This window comes from Colletes latitarsis, chromosome 4 (assembly GCF_051014445.1).
Source record: "Colletes latitarsis isolate SP2378_abdomen chromosome 4, iyColLati1, whole genome shotgun sequence".
Classification (NCBI taxonomy): Eukaryota; Metazoa; Arthropoda; class Insecta; order Hymenoptera; family Colletidae; genus Colletes; species Colletes latitarsis.
Genome location: NC_135137.1, coordinates 26654486 through 26672040, shown reverse-complemented (window position 1 = coordinate 26672040; position 17555 = coordinate 26654486). Strand labels below are relative to the sequence as shown.

Here is a 17555-nt window from a genome sequence, read left to right as displayed (position 1 = left end):
TAACTTCACGACTTTTCTTATAGTATACGTACAATGAATTTTACAATATTCACTTCTAACCTTATTGTTTATTTTCTGAGAAAAATATGTAGTCTGTCTTGCCTACCACGACCGGTCATCTGACCGGTTGAACGATTTATGTTTTTTCGTAAAAAACTGGACATTTGTTACCAAATTCTGGTTAGCTTCCGATGTAAATAGGAAATATATCTATAGTAAAGACGAAAGGAGAGAATTTACAGTTTCCACTGTCTTAGAACAGTCTAACAACGCGTATTAAAAATAGTTAAACTTTAGACGCGTTTAGTTTCGAAACGATTAATGTTTTATTAATTATTGAGGCATTATTAGAAACGGCAAACCCTCCCCTTTAAAATGGTTTTTGGTTTTTGTCGATCCGACTTTCCGTTTTCGAGATATCGTAATTTATGTAAAAGGTAATTTTTAAAATTCCGCTCTCGGCCTTAGGAAAGGCTATTAATGCGCATTAAAAATACTAAAAACTTTAGATGCGTGCAGTTCCGAAACTACTAGTGTTTTATTAATAATTGAACCACTGTTAGAAGCAGCAAAGCCTCCCCTTTAAAATGGCTTTTGGTTTTTCTCGATACGACTTTCCGTTTCGGAGGTATCATCGTGTAAAGACAATCGTAATTTTTAAAATTCCGCTACGTCTGACTCTCCGCCTTACGAAAGCCTATTAACGCGTATTAAAAATACTAAAAACTTTAGATGCGTGCAGTTCCGAAACTATTAGTGCTTTATTAATTATCGAGGCATTGTTAGAAGCGGCAAAGCCTCCCTTTTAAAATGGCTTTTGGTTTTTCTCGATCCGACTTTCCGTTTCGGAGATATCGTAATTTATGTAAATGGTAATTTTTTTAATTCGACTATCTCTGTCTTCGTCTAACGGAGTCGGACCTCTTTGTCGCACGTGCTTGGTGCTGACCTACCCCGCGTACGTGACTGTCGTGACCTAGTTTCGGCGTAGTATTTCCAAGAATTTACTACACACTGTTTACTATCTACGCGCGCGCGAGATCAATGAAGTCGCGAGCGCACAACGAAACGTAAACAAACCCTATCTCCGAAACTAACCACCGCATCGACTTGAAATTAAAATCGCTATATCTCCGGAACTAATGAAGCTATCGACTCGTACAAACGCTCATTTTAAAGGGCTTTTCATCCTTTACCTAATGATTATATCGCCTACTACAATTTTTGCTATCTTCTATGTTTATTTTGATATTTACTTTGACGCTACATACCCAAAGAAGTTTCAGCAATTTCTACTGATCGTACGACTAGTGTACGATAAAACTGGACCATAAATTGTTCATTTAATTGACAATGAATTTAAATACAGGATGTTTGCGTAATTACTAGGCAGCACTTTTTCTTAAATAGTTCTTTTCTCTAGAACTAACTACGGTATCGACTTGGAACAAAATTCGTTTTCAAGGGTGTTTTATCTTCTTTCCGATGAATATTAAAAAGTTTTTTCACATAAAAGAAAAGAACATCTTACGAATGAACATCAAAACACAAGTTTCTATATATATAATGTAAAAATTAGAAGTATGTTGCCTCGTAAAAGAGAAAAAGAAAGATTGGTCATTTGACCGGTCATGGTAGGAATGGGTATACATGCAGTGCCGGTAGGTTTAGTGTTAACAAAGCATTTATGGATCTTTTGTTATAAATTACTTTAGTCTTATTTTTACTTGCAGAACACACTGCTGAAGTGTGTACGGAAAAATGTGGAACATTACCAATTTTAGCATATTAAGTACATTTCGTAGTTTTTTGGGAATTAAAATTTCCCATAAATGCATAAACATCCGCAATCTCTTGTACTTACGACCTACTGTATAAACTGCTAGTGTTGGCTCCCACAAAATTCGTGGAGCCGATTTATGTAGCAAATAGATACTTACGATAACTATTTACAATTACGTTTATTTATTAACAAATATATATAAAAAAATAACGTGTTAACAGAAATTGTAACAATGGTTCGTAAGATTTGTTACAAATCTAGTCCCCTGTAACTGCAACTCTTGTGGTCTATGTATCTGTAATTTGTAATATTCTGACTTCGTCCGTTTCTGTTCCGTGATTATATACTGAGTTCAAAAATAGACGGTGATTCTATTTGCAAATCAAAAGTTGGCCTATCCCTCGTGGACCAGTCCTCTCGAGACTCCAGATCCCATCCACTGAGGGTTGTACGGGAGTAGGTGTCCGCGGTCTCAAGGGACAGGTAGATGGGCCCTTACCCCTTGAAACTAATTAAATATGCTGAATGGCTTAATAGCTTTAAGCTACGGCAATTTCTATTGTCAAAAAAGATACATTTGCCAGATGACCAAATTAAGTAATTTAAGTAATATTGCAACTATATGACGCGTCCTATAATATAAACTGTTTGGAATTCCAAAAAGTTTCTAATAATATCGGTAAACGAGTGTTAAACCTAAATTAATTAAATTTAAATTTGTTAAACAGGAGGTCTCCATCAAAACACCTTTTCGCCGCAGCTGTCTTTGGTTACCGGAAACGCACCCACGCTGACGATCAACAGCTTCTCGTCGCCGAACTCGACAGGCAACGTGGTACCGACGACGGGTGTGCTGCTCCAAGAGTATCAGTCGCCGTCAGGTTCGACTACCGGATGCTCGGTCACCGTGAACGGCACCTCGTGCCCGACGAGCTCGACGACAAGCACGATGGTGATGCAGGGAGATCAGACCGCCTGCAACCAGGTCGTACAGGCCACCAGCAAGAAACGGGAGGCCTTTCTGCCGAGTCAAGGTCAGCCGGTGAAACTGGAGAACAAATCGACCAGGCAGCCCTGCGTTTGCAGAAACAGCGGTACGTATAGTGCCGACTCCTTTTCATTTTTTTTCTATTATTATCTCCGTCCCATCGGGCGCTATTGTGATGCGCCTTTTAAGGATCTAATACGAGGTTTATGATTGGGCCCTGAATCTTGTTTAGAGTTCAGAGGCCTGATGAGTCTCGTTTCGGGTAGCTGGCTCTACATTCGTCTGATGACACGAGTACGCTTTACCATAAATTAATCCTTTGGCTTCACACTAATCTCAACCTACGAATGTATACAATTACTATTATTTTCTTCGGGAGATTGTGATTAGCAAAGATGATGGTTACATTCATCGGATAAAAGAAAAGTTTCTATGGGCCGAATTTTTTTCTTAAATATAAACTTGCAAGGCATTTACTTTGATATTTTAGATTGATGGTGCTGCCAACCATCATTAATATTGTCATTGATTATCTCAAAGACATTATATAATTAAGACGTATGTATATGTCATCTTATGAAAAAAATAAAATTATTTGGTAAAATGTCGATATATCAGCATGTGACCTGAAAGTTACGCGAGCCCATAGAGGGTTGACATTCCTCAGCATTACGGGACTATGTTACATCGTCCACAATAGGTTAATAAGATAGCGCCTTATTGACATACCAACATATTGTTGGTGCTATGGTTAGTTGAGAGTATCTATTGTGCACAAACTGGTAAAGATATACGCGTGTCTCGAGGAACACATATTATTGGAGGTTCAAGCAAAACTGGTCAAAGGTTGAGACGTAAGATCGCGTTCATATTTCCAACTTCTTCACTCAAAAGTTTATTCAAGGATCGCCTTTTCACCGAAAAGGTATGGATCCATATAGAAGTGCGAAATACACTGGTTGACGTTGGAAAGTCGATAGCATGAGGCGAAGAGAATTAACTCCCGTAGGTTAGAACATGACTTCTTTTATGTATGTCTCCTTTAACGAATCCTTGGTGTGGAGTAAAGGAAAAGGTTCAGGGTTAGCAGTTAGTTCTCGAAAACTTGGAATCTAACAATTTTAAGAAATTGACGCGCCTGCTTACGTTGTAGGTCGTTGAATTTGCCTCAACAAATGCTATCATATTATGAACAAAAAAATATATGGTTCCATTTAAAAAAATTAGCTTGACCTTGAAATCTCCCCCATCACTTCACTTATACAAAAATTATTTGTACCACATAAGTTGTCCCTTTAAATAAAACAACTTTTGTAAGGACACTTTTTTGATACCTTCAGTACCTCATGAGATATTCCACCATTCGCACTTAAGCGTAACACCCTGTATATTGCAGGTTCATAACTTTAATTGTTTATATCTTTAAAATTATCGAGTATTTACACTTAAAATTTTACACATATTATTAGAAATATAATATATACTATCACTTTGCAAAGACCCGTTAAAATCAAAATCAGACAATTGAGGTCCTTCTCTTGTGATTCATTAAATAATTTGATAATTTAGATATGCAAGTAAAATTCAAGTTTGTTGGTGTTACACGTTTTGATTCTAGATTTGTAGAAAAGAAAAACAGAAGGAGCGTTTCGTGCTAAGCCTGCTAGTGGACTCTTCCATAAGACAACCCCTAGCAGGCTTTGCCTTAGACGTCGAGTACTTGTGAGAAAGCGTAGCCCTCTGTTGGTGAGTGCGGGAAGTATTGCCACAGATTCTTTCACAAGTATACTTTCACTTGGGTCGTAATAGGGCGTCACTTAAAACCAAACCGAGAGCAGATTAACTTAGAATGATTCAGGGAGTGGTACTCGTTCACAGGTGTCATTAGTCTTCGTTTGACGTTCGTAATGTCTGGTTGAAGTGCTTCTATACAGAGTGTTTTAGTATCGGCGGTACAACTGGAGAGGGGGTAATTTCACATGAAAAAAGAAATCAAAATTGAGGAATAAAATATTTTCATTTAAGATTTCATTCTTGAAAAAATTAATTTTGAATATTTAGTTATTCAGGAACAGCTCTTTGGAAACATTCCTATTTTATATTTCATTTCCGTTTTGTGTTAAGCTTGTTAGGCTATTTCCAGGTCTGTATATAGATACCAGAGTTATTACTGCAATATCGAGCATCATGGACTCTAGGGTAATAACTTTTCGATAAATCGTGGAATATATCAATATTATGCGATGACTATTTAGCAGATTAGACAAACATTAGAGTAATTATTATATTTGAACTAGTAAGCAGATAAATTGACATAGAACGATTATTACAAAATTTGTATGTAGTAATAATACTTGTATAATAATTAGTTCATGATTGAGTAATAATAAGCAATATTTTTAATTCAAAGAGTAATATTACTACGTACCGTTTCGAATCTGATAGTTGAAACTATTAAGGCTTATCTCAAATTTTGTCATAGACGTGACGCTATTACTCGTTTGAATTGTCTGTTCAAACAAATTACGTATAAATAAAGTATCGATTAATTGAAGACTGTTCAAACGATTGATAACGTAACATTTGAAGCAGAATTTGCTAGATAAATTTGCCTTATTGATGTGTCCAATTAGTAGATGTAGAACGAAAGACAATAATTTATTATACAGGAAAAAGGTTTTCTTTAAGATACTGGAGGTTTATACAAGGTGTTCGGCCACCCCTGGGAAAAATTTTAATGGGGGATTCTAGAGACCAAAATAAGACGAAAATCAAGAATACCAATTTGTTGATGGAGGCTTCGTTAAAAAGTTATTAACAATTAAATTCAAAAATTTCAAATCGTTCTGGAAAAATTATTTTCGGTTGTAGGGGGTCAATTTCAATCATTTTTGGTCAATAGAAAATCAAGGATACCTATTTGTTGATTGAAGCTTCGTTAAAAAGTTATTAACAAAATTATTAATCAAATTTGTCCATCTATACTAATTTTTTTCTCGAAAGTGAGTAGGATTTCGGGGGTATGTCTATTGATAAAAAATGATTGTACTTGACTCTTGCAACCAAAAATAATTTTTTCAGAATGATTTGAAATTTTTTAATTTTGTCGAAAAATTTCTGCAACTACCCCCTGTCGATTTTTCTTAAAAATTCGTTTTTCATTTTTAATAAATTTGTTTGATGTCCTACGGAAATTTTGCTGCGTACTTTTTTGTAGGTATCCATGAGTTCTACTTCTAAACTAAATTTCAATGAAATCCATTGATTATTGTAGGAATTATGGTCGTTTGAAAATTGAACCACTTTTATGGGGTTTTACTCACTCTACAGGGTTAAGGAGCAACTTTTCGAATATTCTTGGAATTTCTACATATTCTCCACTAAAATACGCGTTGTTTGCCTTGTGAAACATTAAAATCCTCCAATCCGTTCAGAAGTTATGGCATTTTAAAGATTCGCATGAAATTTTGGAGAATCATTTCTGGTTTAAAATTACATTTTCGGTAAAGAATTTTTTTCTCGAAAGTAGTTAGGATTTCGGGGGTATGTGTAATGACCAAAAATGATTGTAATTGACCTTCGCAAACGAAAATAATTTTTTCAGAATGAATTGAAATTTTTTTTCGACGGAAAATTTTCCAGTCGGTATAGAACTTTAAACGTTAATAACTTTTGAACGAAGCCTTAATCAACAAATTGGTATTCTTGATTTTCGTCTTATTTTGGCCTCTAGAATCCCCCATTAAAATTTTTCCCAGGGGTGGCCCAAACACCCTGTATATGGAAAATATGCAATCGAGAAGCCTGTAATTTGTAACAAATACAACGACAAGGGATCAAAAATATACATTATTTATTTCTAAATAAAAGAAACTAAATTTGTTTCAATGTCAAATTAGCTATTACCTGCATTCCATATTATGAAATATATATTTTTTTCAAAACCAATCATGGTATGAATCGATATAGTACACGAAGTGTCGGTAGGTTTAATGTCAAACGCGATTGCTGGCAATTTGTTTCTTCTGCAAGAGAGAGAGTTTGGTTTGTAGTCCGAGGGCAGGAATTAGACTTCTCAGAAGTCCCTATGATTTCCTTTCACCGATCATCGAAACTATTGAAGTGACCAAACTGGCACGAGCTCGTGGAAAATACGATATTACATCAGGCCTCGAGAAGTCAGCTGGCACTGATGTGATTGCTGACCTTGCAAAAAGTTTCCCGTGCATCTGCATAAGCTTGAAAATCTCTCGTAAAAAAGGAGCCAGTATGAATCTTTCTTTGATCGAAAAGCTTCTTGTACGATAATCGTTAAATTACGATGATCCGTTTTCTACGTATTGTGGCAGCTTGTTGTATGGAGGAAGAAGTAAGCGAAATAGAAGAAGATAAAAAAAAAAGAAAAAAGGAGAAGGGAGCATTTCGTTATGGGCCTTCTAGTGGACTCATTAGTAAGGCAACCCTAGCAGGCCCTGCTTTTTCTTTTTTATTATTTTATAACATACGGTTATTAAAGTCTAATGAGATATATACAAAGAGAAACAACGATACAACAGAGGATCTTTAAACGTATAGAAATAGGAAAGATATGATTTCAAGAAAATAAATTCTTACAGACAAAAAGGACTTCATTTGAGTGCGTGTCTTCTTCGGTATGGATTATGCGTATTGCACTTAATGCAGATTAATAAATTTAACTAAAGTAAGAAAAGAAAGTCTGTGCATACAGGGCGAGTCTCGTAACATGACGACTTCAAATAACTCATAAATTATTTACTGTGTGAAAAAATGTTTCAAATAAAAGTTGTATGGTTTATAGGAGGATATATAGTACTGTAATTGGTTTTATGTTATTTTGCTTCTTTGGCAAGATATGGAGGTAACTTTTAGTTTAAATAGAATGGTTAATATTTCTTATAATCTTATTTACATTCTTATTAAATTCTAATAAAAAAGTATTATACCAAATAGGATCTAAAATAAACAGTTTTGAAATACTAGTAAAAATAAATTATCTTGTATTATAAAACATCAACGTGACTGTTGGCACAACGTAATAAGACAACTTTGTTTAAGATAAACACAGACTTTGTTGGGTGCTAGGTATCATTAACAAATTAATATACTGACACGAACTAATCCCCACGATTTTTTAGCCCATTTAACCGACAAAAAATTACAGTTACTCAAATTTAAAAACAAATTGATTTTCGATACAAAATTAAGGTTACTGTTATATTCTTAAATGGAATTAGGTATTTTTAACGAAGTATTTATACGTTGGCCATGTATGTTGGATAAATGAATGTTTTTAAGTAGCCTTAAAAAATAAAACTCCAGCTACAGGACCGTTGGAGAATCATATGTTCAAGAATTGTTTGGTTCCTTGATTGAAATGTGAAATATAATGGAATTTCTGGTGATAATAGATGGAATTTTATTGGCATTCCATCATTCAAGACATTAATAGAAGATTGGTCTGATAAGTTTATCATAAAGAAAAAAGAGTTATCGACCATTGTCTAGAAACAGTTTAATAGGATCAATTGTACTAATCAATTTGCAATTAAGAATTGTTCGTTTTCAAAATGGCTATAATTTGGGAACAAAGTCAAATAGGGCACATGTTTACATGAAATTCTTTATTGTTTTTGTTTAGTATTTATTATATTAACAGATTATTCAAGTTTCAACTATGAAATTCGTTATGTGAAACGAAGTTCTAATTCCACAAATTCATTAATACATTAACTGCCATGGCATCCAAGTATAATTGACTAATATTTTAACATGTCATAAATGATATCAACGTATATTTTTGTCAAAGTACGATAGAACTAACAACATAACAGTAATTATGAAAATAATAAATGTGATTTATTGAAACTATTTCGTCACATTGACTACCACATCCCTTATTTCTAACTAACGATTTTACCTTCTCTATTAAAAGTAAAACGAAGTATTTATAATATCGAATAAAACTAATGAAATATTATAAAAATAATAGACCAGATTTATTGAAAAATACGAAATCATTCGACTTAAAGTTATTTTACACTTGCTGGCTTATCGTAAATTCTAATAAATATCGAACGTCTAATCATTATGCGTGACATTTGTCTGTCTAGTAAATGCTTTTCGTCTCGAGGCATTAGCTTCAAAAGCTTACATTAAAGACCATTAAGATTAGATTATCAGATATCTGGTACATGTGAGTTAGTATGACCGAATGCAGTCAATCGTTTCATTAAATTATACGTGAGCTGCGTCCTCAAATCCTGTGGGATTCATGCGTGAATTTAATGGGGTAGTCAACCTGATACAAAACATCTAGATCAGTGGTTCTCAACCTTTAGCTGCCTCTCGACTTTAATTTATCTGTGTGGCTACCACCTGGCGAAACCGTTGTTCGTTGTTGAATATAAGAGCATACGCATTATTTATTTACGATATCTAAAGCTGTGACAAGGCAAGGGCAAAAGCTGCATGTGTTCTTTAACACCATGTTATGGGTACGCAAACATACTTTCTGAACTTAAATTGAACTTGTATATGTATGTTCTCAAAGTCTGATTTTGTCTTTTTATTATTGGGCACCGTTGTGGCTTTAAAACAATGGCATGGCCACCGAACGATCAGTTAACAACAGTTATTAGTTACAATAGTTACAATAGTTTTTATTAATATTCACCTTTCAATGCACACCTCACCAATCAGTATTATAATAAAATCAATCTTCATAATTTTCGCTTAAGGAGGTCTTGTGAAGCGCGTTTTTTTAGGTTTTTTGGGGGAATTTTTTGCGAATAAACTGTAACACCTTTTGCAGTAAAATTTACAAAGTTTATTTATACATAATTCAGTGATATTTAAACATTTTTTGGACGAAACAAAATTGAAATTGACGGCATTGCATACTCTCAAACATCGCTCAAAATCGCTTTTAAAAAAGGTTGTCCCATGGTGTCCATGATTCCGGTCATTTTATTTGTTTGAAATGGAGAAACGTGAAAGATTCTTAATTAGTATTTTGGTTATAGCTGGTAGCAAAATAAAAGAAAAAATTCTATAATTAAAAAAATAACAACACTTTGAAGTTAGATTAACGATTTTGTCACGTTTTTCTTAACTTCGAGGGCTTAAAAAGATATGAAAAATAAAAATTTCGTCGATTTTAGTAGGGACTATAGTCCTATATGTACTGAATGTATACCTAAAATTTCAATCCAATTGGTCAAGTAGATTTTACTGTATTATGGATACCGTTTGTGAAAATATAGTTTCGAGAAAAACGCTTTTGAAGTTTCATATCTTTATAACAATGACGTTTACCATCATATCGTTTAAACAATGTTGGGGGGGGGGGTTAAATAATGCCACTTGCATTGCTCACATAACTCAATATACTATATTTAATATATAGGTAACATAAATTTTCTACTGTACACAACTCTCACAAGACAATGGAACGACGCGTAGATCCCCACGCGTGCCAGTGTTGCCAACATTCACTCACCAGACATACAACTAATAAAAATAACCCTACAGTTTTTTCTTTATCACATTGCCTTTTGAATACTTGCAGAAGTGAAAATAGAAAACTATTATAATAAAAGTAAATAATAATATACAAACACAAAATTTACATTTCGTACATGTACCTATAAACATACATTATAAATTCATTAAAATAGAAAAACAATAATACATTAATAAGTACAATAGGTTGCCGGAATAACATAATAAAATTAATATATTTTAAATAGTTTCATTACACTTAACACTTTGACTGCCACGTGACCCATATATGGGTGACAGAACTTTTAATAATGGAACTAAAATAATTAATTCTCAAGTTGAAATGTTAAAGAATATAAATTTTAATAGGCTTCATAAATTTTAGTGAAGTTAGGAAAGTAAGCACTACAAGTTTTAAGTTATGCAGTTTACAATTGTCTAAAATTAAAGTTTTGGACTCGTAAACAATTTTACGGTTTTAGATTGGCAGTTAACGTGTTAATACGTTGCAATCTATGCAAATAGCTTTTATTCAGCATATCGATAACATATCGATAAATCGGTCTATCGACCGAGTGATCTGCGGCGTCTCCCGCGGTCGAGAAGCAGGAAGCCCTCAAAGGTATCGTCGTTGATGCAATTGACGACCTTGCAGCGACTCCCTCCGGGCGTTCCGCAACGCGAAGTCGTGTCGATTGTTGGAGTCGAGAGGTAAGAGGCGGTGCGGGCTGGTCATTCGCGTCGGTGAGTGGGCAAACCCGGCGGGGAACGAAGCGCCTGAAACAGACGCGAGAGAAACGCCAGCCGAGTACACGAGAACGTCGAGGAAACAGTGTGAAAAGAGGCAGAGTAGAGTCGCGGTGGAAAGAAAAAGAAAAGAAAAAACTGCGAAAGGAGGAAAAGGAGTAGTTATCGAGGAGGGAGGAAAAGAAGAACGAGGAAGAAAACGACGAGACGGAAGGTAAAAGAAGTAGAGCCAAGGAAGAGGATTGAAAAGAGGGGGCAAAAAAGTGGCGAAGAAAAAGGGTGGGAAGAGACGGACGAATCGGCGTACGGGAGAAAGAGAACGTTGTGGAAGAGGAAACACGAAAATGAGAAAAGAGGGACGAGCTTACGCAAGATTCTCTCGCTTCTATATTTACGGTAAAAGCCGACTGGCTCCTTCGCCGTATTCTCCTTCGAATCCCCGATGCCAGTTTTACGCTTCGTTTTCATGATTCATTCCTATCCACCACGTGGCCCAGTCGATGCTTTCCACGGCGGGCTGCTTGTTTGGAAGAACGACCGCGACGACTTTTGCCTGCTCGAGACTCGTTACCGCCCCGGAGTAAATTACACGGGATACCGAGAAACGATGTTCGCCGCGTGACTTTTGCAGGCACAAAGGCTGACCAATTTTTTGCGCCGTTTCGTGAGGACCCGTGGCACGGAATCATCCTTGTTAGTGAGTAAATAAGAATGATTGACTAGCCACCTTTTAGTCCGTAGTGTGTATTAACATACAGGTAGCAGAACAGGTGCAGGTTAGATTAGGTTAGGTTTACAGAGTAATTATTATAGTTGAACTAGTAAGCAGACGAATTGACATAAAAAGATTATTACAAAATTTGTATGTAGTAATAATAGTTGTATAATAATTAGTTCATGATTCAGTAATAATAGGCAATATTTTTAATTCAAAGAGTAATATTGCTATGTACTGTTTCGAATCTCATAGTTGATTAAGGCTTATCTCAAATTTTGTTATAGACGTGTCGCTATTACGAATTTTAATAGTCTTGTTCCGGCCGTAGTGGAACAATACGTGAATTCTGAAAAGACGTTAGGAACATTCTAGAAATCGGGCCGTCCGCAACCGATTGCAGGAATCGAGCCGTGTGCAAAAATCAATAGCGCGCATGTGTCACGGAACACCGTTTTCGAAGGATCGAGAATGTTCCGTGGCACGCGCGCGCGAGAATTTTTCCACCCGGCTCGAAGAAAAGTAAAGAACGATCGGGAAGCATACAGGATGTTCGGCCACCCCTGGGAAAAATTTTAATGGGGGATTCTAGAGGCCAAAATAAGACGAAAATCAAGAATACCAATTTGTTGATTGAGGCTCCCTTAAAAAGTTATTAACGTTTAAACTTCCGCCCGTACTGAATTTTTTTCTCGAAAATGCACAGGATTTCGGGGGTATGTGTAATGACCAAACATGATTGTGATTGACCCCCGCAACCGAAAATAATTATTTTAGAACGATTTGAAATTTTTTTTTTCCGTCGAAAAATTTCACATCTTTTCGAATTTTTTTCTCGAAAGTGGGTAGGATTTCGAGGGTATGTCTAATGATCAAAAATACTCGTAATTGACCCTCACAACCGAAAATAATTTTTCTAGAATGATTTGCAATTTTTTACTTTTGTCGGAAATATTTCAGCACCTACCCCCTGTCGATTTCTCTTAAAAATTAGTTTTCTATTTTTAGTAATTTTATTTGACGCCCTACAGAAAAGTTATGTAATACTCTTTTGTAGGTACCCATGAGCTCTACTTCAGAAAAAAATTTCATTGAAATATATTCAATATTGTAGGAATATTGGCTGTTTGAAAATTGGACCGATTTTATGTGGTTTTTCTCATTTTACGGGGTTAAAGAACAACTTTTTCATTATTGTTTATATTTCTACATATTCTACACCAAAATACGCGTTGTTTGCCTTTTTAAACATTAAAATCGTCCAATCTGTTCAGGAGTTATGGTGTTTTAAAGATACGCATGAAATTTCGGAGAACGATTTCTGGCCTGAAATTAGATTTTCGGTAAGGAATTTTTTTCTCGAAAATGCGTGGGATTTCGGGGATATGTGTATTCACCAAAAATGATTGTAATTGACCCCCGCAATCGAAAATAATTTTTCCAAAACGATTTGAAATTTTTGAATTTAATTGTTAATAACTTTTTAACGAAGCCTCCATCAACAAATTGGTATTTTTTATTTTCGTCTTATTTTGGCCTCTAGAATCCCTGATTAAAATTTTTCCCAAGGGTGGCCGAACACTCTGTATGTATAGATGACGTGGCAATCGAAGTGTTAATATAATTATTTTTATATAATAATTTGAGTCTCTTCAAGAGTATGTTACATATATATAAATTCTATTATGTACACCCTGTATATTGAACTGTTAAAACTCTTCTGATGATTATTTTTGCAATGTTTCGATAAAATATTTTTCATACACTGAATTACTTTTAATTTATTGCCTCACAACTGCACACGTTTGCTTACCATGTATAATAAATTGGAGAAACAAATAAACAACAAAATATCTCCACGCATTTGTTCGATTAAACGTAATAAAAAATTCAAAGTAGTGAAATTTGAGTTATCTTTGCAATAAAAAATAATTTCAATTTCTTTATTATATATGTAAATTATGAAAGTATGTTAAATTAAGAGTTGGTAATTCAATTTTTATCGAAACACTTATTCTCTTAGAAAATTTACGAGTTTTAACTAAAATAGTATATTTTAAAACGTATTCAAAAACGCTGTTACAGTAGCAATGATAAATGTTATTATGACTTTAATAGTAACATAGTAAGCTTGGAAAACTATTATATTATTAAAATATTTTAACTGCATGTACTGACAGAGTTCAAGAAAAAGAGTAATGCAACTGAACATACATATTTCTAACAAAAATAATATGAAAAAAAAAGTGTTTTTAAATTTCTAAATGTCAAATGATTTTCACAAACCAAGCATTTGTTATTTACAATGCACGAAAATACGAACAAACATTTTTCCATTGTGACTCTTTAATAATTTGACAATGAAGAGGTTAATAAGTCTTTTAATTCGCGAAATATCAGCATTGGTCGGTTGAATTTATGGTCGGTAAATTATGATTTCATTTATTCAAAAGGTTGAACGCACGAGGCAGCGGCTGCCGACTCGAAATTTAAACGAGCCATCCATATTCCACCGCACGTATATTTTAAATACTTGTATAATTTTAGTAGTTCTGCTCGACTCCCAGCGCGACGGTGAATTAATTTCAGCGAAACGAAATCTCCGTCTCTCTCCGTTTTTCTCGAAAGACCGCTCGAAGACTCGTTCAGCGGCCATTTTCCTCGTTTCGCTCGGTGAAATCGTCGAGTTCGCGTAAAAATATTTCCCTCGATCGTTGACAGCTGTTCCCTTTCACATTTCTTCGAATTTAAAATCTCGTTTGCATGACGCTATTTTTTACGTTTCACTTTTTGCCAAAATGTTTAAATCGCCCTATGTTTTCCTTGGAGTCGCGCGGGCAGATCGTCGTCTCTGGGAAATCGGAGACCTTGCGTCAGATGTTCTCAGCGGTGAAAATTCACCGCGGAACACGTTTGGTTTGACAACATCACTGATGGCGAAGTGGAAGCTAAAAGGCTTGCATCGTAAGCCCCGGCGGTTGCGGGGAAAAACTTAGTTCGCGTCGTCGGCGTTCAACCCTTCAAGAGGCATTTCGGTTTCGTCGTCTTAAAAAATCGATCTTTTTTCTATGTGCCTTTTCGTAATGTTGACAGTCTTAAAAATATCCTCATATAAATGTAAACATTTCACGAAATTAGTTTGGAGTAAAAATTAAATACATCGTGGTTCTGAAAATAAATATCGTGTAACAAATAAAGAATAAATTACTCTTCACCCGTTCCTCGTTAAACGGAAATTAAAATTTGAATTGTAGAATGAGATATCAAAATTTAACTTTTCGATGGAATATAATCGTCACGAATTAATTACTGTACTTTATTTTTGTTAATTATTATATTTATCATTCTATTTAAATGTTGCCCTTTTTTTAGGTGTAATACGATGAAAAAGCACGTAGTTGTACAAATAAATTATCTGTTCGTTAATTATAGTTAATGGAGACGCGACTAACTGCTAACCAAAAACACATTTTTCTCGAAACTGTATTTTTTTATTAGGCAAAATGTCTTGAGGAATTATCATACTGACTTTTTAAGATTTATTTTCAGAAACAAAAGAATTTCAATTTGAAAATTTTCAAGAAATAAAATGAAATTGCTAGTTAGCAATGAAACAAAGGGAAATGAAACTTTAAACCGTGAAATTTTTTTATACAAAGTTTTTTAAGCAATACCTTTGAAGTTATAAAGGTGCACAAGTTGCGAGGGCCACCCTGTATTTTGTCATGTCGAAAAGAAGTCCAATCAGTGAGTGAAATGTGAAGTTTTACTATAAAAAGTTACACTTTTATAAACTTTCAATGTTTTCATTATATTTGATGTTTCACTAAAAAAGCATTTCTCATGATTTAATTTTAATTATACAGGGTGTTCGGCAACCCCTGGGAAAAATTTTAATGGGAGATTCTAGAGGCTAAAATAAAACGAAAATCAAGAATACCAATTTGTTGATTGAAATTTCGTTAAAAAGTTATAGAAACATTTCCACACAGTATATTTTCAGTAAAGAATTTTTTTCTCGAAAGCACGTAGGATTTCGGGGGTATGTGTATTCATCAAAAATGATTGTAATTGAGCCCTGCAACCAAAAATAATTTTTTTAGAACGATTTGAAATTTTTTAATTTTACCGAAAAATTTGTCTACCTATTCGAATTTTTTTCTCGAAAGTGCGTAGGAATTCGTGGATGTGCCTAATAACCAAAAATGATTGTAATTGACACCTTCTAGCTAAAAATAATTTTTTTAGAACGATTTGAAAAAATTCTTTTTCGCCGTAAAATTTAAGCACCTACCTACCCCCTGTCGATTTTTTTTTAAAATTCGTTTTTTATTTATAGTAATTTTGTTTGGCGCCCCACAGAAAAGTTGTCTAATACTTTTTTGTAGGTACCCATGAGCTCTACTTCAGGAAAAAGTTTCATTGAAATATATTCACTATTGTAGGAGTTATGGCTGTTCGCAAATTGGACCATTTTTATGGGGTTTTTCTCATTTTACGGGGTCAAAGAACAACTTTTTGATTATTGTTAATATTTCTACATATTCTCCATCAAAATACGCGTAGTTTGCTTTTTTAAACATTAAAATCGTCCAATCCGTTCAGGAGTTATGGCATTTTAAAGATTTGCATGAAATTTCGGGGAACCGTTTTTGGCCTCAAATTAGATTTTCGGTTAGGAATTTTTTTCTCGAAAATGCGTAGGATTTCGGGGGTATGTCTATTGACTAAAAATGATTATAATAAACCCCTGCAATCGAAAATAATTTTCCTAATGTGATTTGAAACTTTTCAATTTCGTCAAAAAAAGGCAGCTACTCTTTGTCGATTTTTTTTTTAAATTCGTTTTTGATTTTTAGTAATTTTGTTTGACGCCCAACAGAAAAGTTATCTAATACTTTTCTCTGGGTACCCATGAGCTCTACTTCCACATTAAATTTCATTGAAATACGTTCACTACTGTAGAAGTTATGGACGTTTGCATATTGGGCCATTTTTATGAGGTTTTTCTCATTTTACGGAGTCAAGGAACAACTTTTTCTATATTGTTAGAATTTCTACATATTCTCCACCAAAATATACGTTGTTTGCTGTTTGAAACATTAAAATTCTTCAATCTGTTCAGAAGTTACTATGTTTTAAAGATATACAAAAAATTTTGGAGTGACATTTCTGGCCTGAAATAATATTTTCGGTAAGGACTTTTTTTCCCGAAAATGGTTAGGATTTCGGGGGTATGTCTATCGACCAAAAATGATTGTAGTTGACTCGTGCAATCGAAAATAATTTTTCCAGAACGACTTGTATTTTTTGAATTTAATTGTTAATAACTTTTTAACGAAGCCTCAATCAACAAATTGATATTCTTGATTTTCGTCTTATTTTGGCCTTTAAAATCTCCCATTAATATTTTTCCCAGGGGTGACCGAACACCCTGTATAAATATGCTTATAGACTTATTTTACATTTACTATATTTCTACATTTATTTCGTCACTGATATTTTTAAATTCGAAGTGTTTCTATTATAGTGACCTGGAATACATTATTTTAAGAAAATTGTATATTCTCTTAATGTTTATCGCCCAAGATAATTTATATCCGTATTTTATATTTTGACATACAGTATTCATTTCGGAAATTTACAAAATATCAATCAACATTTTATTCGAAAAAGTGAACAGAAATATGTCATTTTTAAAATAAGTAAGTGTTTTTGTAAACCGTTGCTGAAAAATGTACAATGTTTTCCTATACCCGGTAGTTTTTGATATATTAAGCCAAGTGTATTTTCCACCCCTA

The 17555-nt window shown here is 34.1% G+C and overlaps 1 protein-coding gene and 1 long non-coding RNA gene across 9 annotated transcripts in view; one reads left to right on the top strand and one right to left on the bottom strand.

The window, feature by feature from the left end:
* LOC143341159 (uncharacterized) overlaps positions 1–17555 on the bottom strand; it is a 618628-nt gene that overhangs the window by 55332 nt on the left and 545741 nt on the right. Inside the window, exon 2 of the long non-coding RNA XR_013079565.1 lies at positions 15900–15976. This is a non-coding gene — a long non-coding RNA (uncharacterized LOC143341159). The remainder of the gene's footprint in view (positions 1–15899; positions 15977–17555) is intronic.
* Positions 1–17555, top strand: part of Wge (BAH domain and coiled-coil containing protein winged eye) — a 646012-nt gene that overhangs the window by 476592 nt on the left and 151865 nt on the right. For all 8 annotated transcript variants that reach the window (XM_076763823.1, XM_076763827.1, XM_076763824.1 and 5 more), the window contains one exon: positions 2512–2877. In XM_076763823.1, coding sequence (XP_076619938.1) covers positions 2512–2877 — 366 coding nt within the window. The remainder of the gene's footprint in view (positions 1–2511; positions 2878–17555) is intronic.